This window comes from Magnolia sinica, chromosome 6 (assembly GCF_029962835.1).
Source record: "Magnolia sinica isolate HGM2019 chromosome 6, MsV1, whole genome shotgun sequence".
In the NCBI taxonomy this organism is placed as follows: Eukaryota; Viridiplantae; Streptophyta; class Magnoliopsida; order Magnoliales; family Magnoliaceae; genus Magnolia; species Magnolia sinica.
The window spans coordinates 29,114,466-29,121,672 of record NC_080578.1 but is presented as its reverse complement, the minus strand read 5'-3'; the positions used below and the strand labels follow the sequence as shown (position 1 = coordinate 29,121,672).

At 36.2% G+C, this 7,207-nt stretch overlaps 1 protein-coding gene across 1 annotated transcript; it reads left to right on the top strand.

Annotated features, from left to right (window-relative positions):
• Window positions 1-4,539: 4,539 nt before the first annotated feature.
• LOC131249942 (uncharacterized) lies at window positions 4,540-5,659 on the top strand. The gene is made up of 4 exons (XM_058250669.1): window positions 4,540-4,683; window positions 4,787-4,834; window positions 4,955-5,191; window positions 5,276-5,659. Exons 1-4 carry the CDS (start codon window positions 4,585-4,587, stop codon window positions 5,294-5,296), a joined length of 405 nt encoding a protein of 134 aa, XP_058106652.1. The 5' UTR covers window positions 4,540-4,584; the 3' UTR covers window positions 5,297-5,659.
• The last annotated feature ends 1,548 nt before the right edge of the window (window positions 5,660-7,207 follow it).

The following is a 7,207-nucleotide window of genomic DNA, read 5'->3' as shown; positions in this document are numbered from 1 at the left end:
CCAACAACCCATCCTTTTGTATTATGAAGTTCCCTTGATTCCCATGTGTTAGATTGTGTATTTTTTTTATTCGTTCATATTTCAGTACTCCCTCAAGATATTGTATTAATTTATTATTTTTTTTGGTACTAGGTTAATATCTTCTTGATTAAACAGGATATTTGCAGCTCTATTTACGAGTACATCTGAAGGTTCTAAACAACCTCATTTTGGTGCGCAAGTCATCTAAGTCCAAAACAGATAAGGTTAGGTGACTTTCCATTAATATATGATATTCCTCATTAGTTTTTGGAAAGGTAGTGCCTACAGTTTCACCCAGCAAAAGGTAAACCGCAACACATGTAACAGACTGTAACTTCCTATTCACATTGTTCTCTTTGTTGTAGCTGAAAATTTTTATGTTTATTTTTTCATTGATTAGCTGCTTTTATAGCTTTTTAATTTTTTAATTTTTAATTTCTAATCAATATGCAATCTTTTATTATTTGCTATTGTCATGGATATGCTTAGATACTTAGCTTACTCCTAACTTGTAACAGATCATTCTCCTTCCCCACAGTTTCTTGGAACTTGTAACAGATCATTCTCCTTCCCCACAGTTTCTTGGAACTTGTAACAGATCATTCTCCTTCCCCACAGTTTCTTGGAACTTGTATAAGATCATTCTTATTAACTTGTAACAAAGCATTCTTTAGTAAGAGTGTTGTCTCAACCCACCAAGTACATTGGATAGTTTCCTTTATCTGGCTACGGTCCCTGTCAGACCAGAACTCCCTATTTGTTTAAGACAACTACATTTACAGCACAAGTAAGATGCAATAGATACAGATTCCTTCATTTTGATGGAAGCAAACCTGCTCTTTACTTTACCAGGAAACTTTAAATGACATTTGTTGCTAATCTTGATAACCATATGATATATGCTTTGTATGTTTATTCAGAGTTATTATATATGAGAATGAAGTTGCTAATCTTGATAACCATATGATATATGCTTTGTATGTTTATTGAGTTGACTTATATTGCAAGGTCATATCAAAATTTATGCAAATTCAGTGCTCACGTGAGTCACAATAGGAAAATAAAAATTTGGGCAGTATGCTTTATATGTATTACATTTATTTTCCTTAAATTATTATTGTGACTTGTTGGTTTATAATTGTGACTTGTGATTGTGATTTGTGAGTTAGATAATTAGTTACCCGTTTGAGAATTTCTATGTGGCCATACATAGATATGGTGTGTTTTTGGTGGCATAGAAATTGCTCAAATTGTCCCATTTTGGACAGTTCAAGGTTAGATGGATAGTATGCTTTCATATAATCTATTTAAATGTTCATGCCTGATCTGCGGTCCATCTCCTCGTTTCTCTTTGGATATGTTTCTTCCGTTCCGTATCCAATGCCAAATATCTTTACATTGCTTTAAATATTTGGCATCGGAATGTAACGTAAGATCAACTTATCTGGAGAGGCATGGGGAGATGCTGTCGGATTTTCGGCGTGAACGTTTAAATGGGAATATGAAAGTATTATAATCTATCCAACCTTGGATGGGTAAGTAATTTAGGATTTAATTGAGCGATGGTCCCTGGAAGGTGAGAACCGCTGTTATGACCATGACAAAGCTGTCCATTTCCTATGAACAACAATATAGGGATCCCTGGAAGGTGGGAACTGCCGTTATGACCATTTAAGGTTGGATAGATTAGAATGCTTTTGGTTCCTTAATTTAAATGTTCATGCTCGTTTTGCATTGCATCTTTATAATTGATTTTTAATGTCAAATATCCTCACATTGTGCGGATACTTGACATGAGAATAAAATGCGAGATTAACATATCTGGAGAGACATGTGGAGATGCTGTCGGAATTTCGATGTGGGCATTTAAATGGGAACTGATTTAGTCAATTCTAGTAAATCTTTGACAATAGTGAATCTTCAAGTGAGTCATTCTAGTAAATCTTTTGTAGGAAGCTTTGTCGGGCCCACATTATATTTCCACCAACTTGTCTTATGAAGTGGCTAAGGAACATAGTGATGGATAAGAGTTGGATTCGTATGTCAAGGTACCTCAATAACTTTTAGTTGTTATGGCCCATTGGTTAAGATGCATTTTTTTTACATCTCCTCCATTTTCATTGGATGGTTTAGGGTGAGCAACGAATACTTAAGTGGAGCCATGAAATTCCTAAATTTTACATTTGCAAATACAAGCAATAGAAGGAGGATCCTATGTCCATATAAGAAATGCAACAACAACTACTGGATGGAGCACAAAAGGACGCCTCGCTTGTCCTTGTTGCAATAAAGACACTTCATCTAAATGGTTAAAGCATGGTCGAAAGTTTTGTTATATGGGTCATCGTCGATTCTTGGAACCTGATCATAAGTTTAGAACGGATAGCAGATCCTTTGATGGCATGAAAGAATTTTGTGAGGCGCCAACTCCACTATCTGGGTCTGATGTGTTGGCTCAGTTACAAGGAATTAATGTCACCTTTGGGAAGAAGACCGTAGGCAGTCATGGGCATAAGAGAAGACGAGAAGACAATGAGGAAGAAAGATATAACTGGAAAAAGAAGAGCATTTTCTTTGATTTACCGTATTGGGAGCGCATAATCTATTACGTCACAATCTAGACGTGATGCATATTGAAAAGAATGTATGTGACAATGTGCTTGGGACATTGTTGAACATTGAAGGGAAAACAAAAAATAATATGAAAGCACGTCTTGACATGCAAGATATGGGTACAAGACAAACATTTTACCTGAGACAGGTCTCATCAAATAAAATATATTTGCCACCTGCATGCTTTTCTATGTCATCGAGTGAAAAGGATGATTTCTGTAAAGTCTTGAAGCGGGTGAAAGTTCCAGATGGTTATGCAGCAAATATTTCACGGTGTGTGCATCTCAAAGAGCACAAAATTTTAGGACTCAAGAGCCATGATTGTCATGTTATGATGTAACAAATACTTCCGTTGGCGATACGAACAACACTTCCTCAGTGTGTGAGCTCAACCTTGCTTGAATTGAGCAGTTTCTTTAGGGAATTATGTTCCAAAGTAGTCCGAGTAAAAGATTTCGACCAATTGGAATCTCGAATTGTGCTAACACTTTGCCATCCAGAAAAGATCTTTCCACCGGCTTTTTTTGATATTATGGTGCATTTGCCTATTCATTTAGCGGGTGAGGCCAAACTAGCAGGACCGGTATAATACCGATGGATGTACCCCATCGAGAGATGCGTGCTAATATTTATAAATTAAATTTATTTTCCATGATATGCTAATCGACCATATATTTCTGAACTGTTTAATATTGGTGACCATAGGTACCTACACACATTGATGTCCTATGTACGTAATAGAAGTCGACCCGAAGGTTCAATTGCAGAAGGGTACTTGGCAGAAGAATGCTTAACTTTCTGCTCAAGGTACTTGCATAGTGTGCAAACAAGGTTCAACCGACCAATACGGAAGGATGATATGTTAGGACTTGTTATGGTAATGGTGACAATGCTTACTTTTTTTCATTTTTCATTTTTTTTTCCATTTTTTTGTTCATTATATGATTGTCTGGTTTTAACATGTGATGCAGTCCAAGTTTGAGTTTGACGCGGATGCAAAGAAGTGGGTGTTACAATCAATTGGTAGAAAATGGAAGGATTGGAAATGTGAACTAAAAAAACTCTACTATTCTCTTCATGAGACTGACGAGGAGCGGCTTGTGAACCTTGATGAGCGGGTCAAAGAGGATCAGTGGAAGGCACTTATTCAGTTTTGGAACTCTAAAGAAGGGAAGGTATGTGATGAGTAATTATCGATTGCTTTATGCTTTAGAATTACACAATAATCTTTCGTTGATATCTTATAATTTACTCCGTCGGTGTGTTTACATATAGGCTCGTAGTAAAACAAGTTTAAAGAATCGAAAAAGACAATTAATCGGCCACGCTGCAGGCTCAAAGAGCTTTACACGGATACGTGAGGAAGAGGTAAATTTTCTTAATCACTCGATCAACCATGTTGGTCTAGTTATTATATATAACTTGTTTACATAATGATAGAGGAAGAAAACGGCTAGTGGCGAGGATCCAAGCCGAGCAGATGTGTTTATATTGACCCATACGTGCAAGAGTGGTAGGCCTGTGGATGAGGCTTCATTAAGAGTAATGGTATATCCATGCATCTAATCGTTATGTTTTATACTTTAAAAAAAAATCTCTCATTTATCATTGTACAATCTAAACCGATATTTTTCTATTGCAGGAACAACTTAATGAACAAATTTCTCAGCAGCCCGATACCTCACAGAATAGCACAGGAAGGAATGACTTGTTCTCTCAAGTAATGGGAGAAGATCGACATGGCCGAGTCCGCACTTATGGGTTAGGCCCCACTCCTATTGATTTGTGGGGAACAACACGTAGCCAACGAAGGATTGCCTCCGTTGCTCAGAGTAGAAATGAAGAATATGAAGGACTGCAGATTAAAGTATCACCCCTAAAATTGAAAGTTTCATCCCTAAATCAGAAGTATCATCCCTAAAATCAGAATTTTCATCTTTTAAAGAATCCATGGCGCAGCTGATATCCTCTAGGACAAATCTGAAATCCACAGTATTAGATAATTCAGCTAATCTCAACCTAAACCAACCGGCCTCATCATCAAGCCAGGTAATTATATGATATATATGCATATATTTACATGTGTATTATGTCTTATATTATATAGAGTTTAGTCGGTATATGATGATTGACATTGATTTATCATTTGTAGGGACACTTAGTGAAAAAGGGAAAGACTACGACTTGCAGTAATACCGGGGTAAATTTTCACACAAATCGAATAGTTCTTTTATTATGTTTTGAGATTATTGTGTTCTTAATTAGATGTGGTATACAAATGATGCAATGTATTGTGTTAAATAGTAACTTTTATTTGTAGGACGTAATCGAAGTTCTTCTTACTAGTATCCGTGGGGTTACTGTCGCTAGAGGGATTATCTTGAGTAAGGATCCGCTCACAAAAGTAGGCGGGTTCCCACTTGGAAATGGTTTTTGGGAAGTATATATTCAGGTGGCAATTGTACGTGAAGAGACTTTGATGAGACCCTATGGACGATACAGAACAATTGGGGATGCGGCTGGAACAAGTATTTGTTGGCCTGATTGTTGTTGTTTGGTAAGATTTTTTTTTTCATATACAATAGAACTTATATAAAATTATAAATATTAACTAATTTCTTCTTGTTATTTTATTTTGTAGGTTGTGACAACTATGGATTGAGCTAAATGGAGGGATCTCTCTCTCTCTCTCTCTCTCTCTCTCTCTCTCTCTCTCTCTCTCTCTCTTTGTTATTTCTGAAAACAAAAATAATTGATTTTGACAGTTGGTTGTGACAGCTAATGTTTGTTTCATGTTAGTATTTTTGCTTGACTAATCTACAAAGATTTATATTGTGATTTGTTTCAGCTTTTCATCTTCTTATGCGTAACAGAAGGTACACATTTCTATTATGATTTGTTTTGATTTTTTCTCTGCTTATGCGTAAAATATTTTGATTTAAATATTAAGAACTACGTAGTGGCTTGATCCCAATCTTCCGAACAATGGGTACGTAGGCAGTCGTTCATACTAGACCGTATCGGTGCAGCCACAAATTATTATTTTTTCCCCTTCTTGTAGTGTAGATGCATTTTCATCAGAACTACTTGGCAGCAAGAGAGGTGGATGATCAATATATACCCTTGTGTTCAGTTTCTATGCAGGTAAGCAGATATTCCACCCCATAAGTTTTTGACATGTTTGTTTATCTATATGTTAGAAAGATGATCTTAGAACTGTGATGTCCTTTGGCCATCACTGGCTACAATAGGAATTATCCTGATGATAATTACTTAAATAAGTTAGTCCATTTTTGTAATACAAGTTGTGTCAACTTGTATATATGCATATTCAGTTTACAATTGTACATGTGGCATGTCATTAGCCCAGTCTAAATCATCCAAACTGCAAGTCTCAAAGTGCATATTTGATGAGCCTAAGATTAGAATAATCTTGTTTGTGAGTTTAGATGGTTGGATATATTTTTTTAAAAGAAGTTTGAGTACTGTTTCTGTGATGGGTTTGGCTGAATTCGTATGTTGTTGGATTTTTAGTAACAAAGTCTGATTTAGTTTACTTTGATTATCTTTTTTCCAATTCGGTTTTGAAATTTTGAATGTTAGAGAAGTGCTACTGTGATTTGTCTGGATGTATTTAAGTGACTATTTTGTGTGTTCTCTACACCATAATGAAGGACCACAGCTGGTCACAGAAAGTTGTGAGGTGCATTGGACACAGAAAGCTGAAGGAGATCTAATAGTCCAATGCTCCTGAGCTTTCACGAAGACCATTTTTCCTGGAGAGTTGAAGAGCTGATTGGTATAATTTATACCATCAGCTGGTGGACCTTTATGTTGGGATGGCATGGTTTGGCCTTTCTTGACTAATGGATCTTCTGAAAGATGTTTCTTCTTGCCATCTTATGGCGATTGCAGGAGTTGAGAAATTGAAGAATATTTGATGGCAAAGTATTCTCAATTAAGTAAATAAGAACTTGTATTTGATTGTGGAATCGACTATGGTGCTTCTGAATGTCATGGCATTTTGAGAGGTGAGCTTTTCATGATTGGAATCAAATAATGGAAAACACAACAGGGTGATTGTGGATAGTCTTTCAGCCTTTAGTCACTATCTCGGTAGTTTCAAGGGGATTCATGATCATTGGATTGTTTTTCTTTTTGGTTAGTGGCGGTGTTTTTCGTTTTTCTTGAGAATTGCCCTGCAGCATGCTTTCTTTTCTTTTCTTTTTGTCATGGTTTTTCTTAATGATTTTTGGTTTATCGTAAAAAAATGTCACAATATTGGGGTTGTATGATTGTGTCAACTGAAAGAGAAGTCGAACAACACTTTTCAGATCAAAACCTGCGTCAGTGTCCTTGCATTTTCTGTTTTCAGAGTTCCATGCAACTGTCTTGGAAAAAAAAAGGAATTCTGCAAGCGTAAGGAATGCATATGTGTAAATTGAAAGGGAAGGCTAGTGTGTGACACTTAAAACATGAGCTTGTTTTGGGTCTCATGTGAGCCAGGATGAGATAAGTTTGTTGTCCTTCACCATTGTACATATTGTTTCACGGCTAAATGGCCTAGACCATT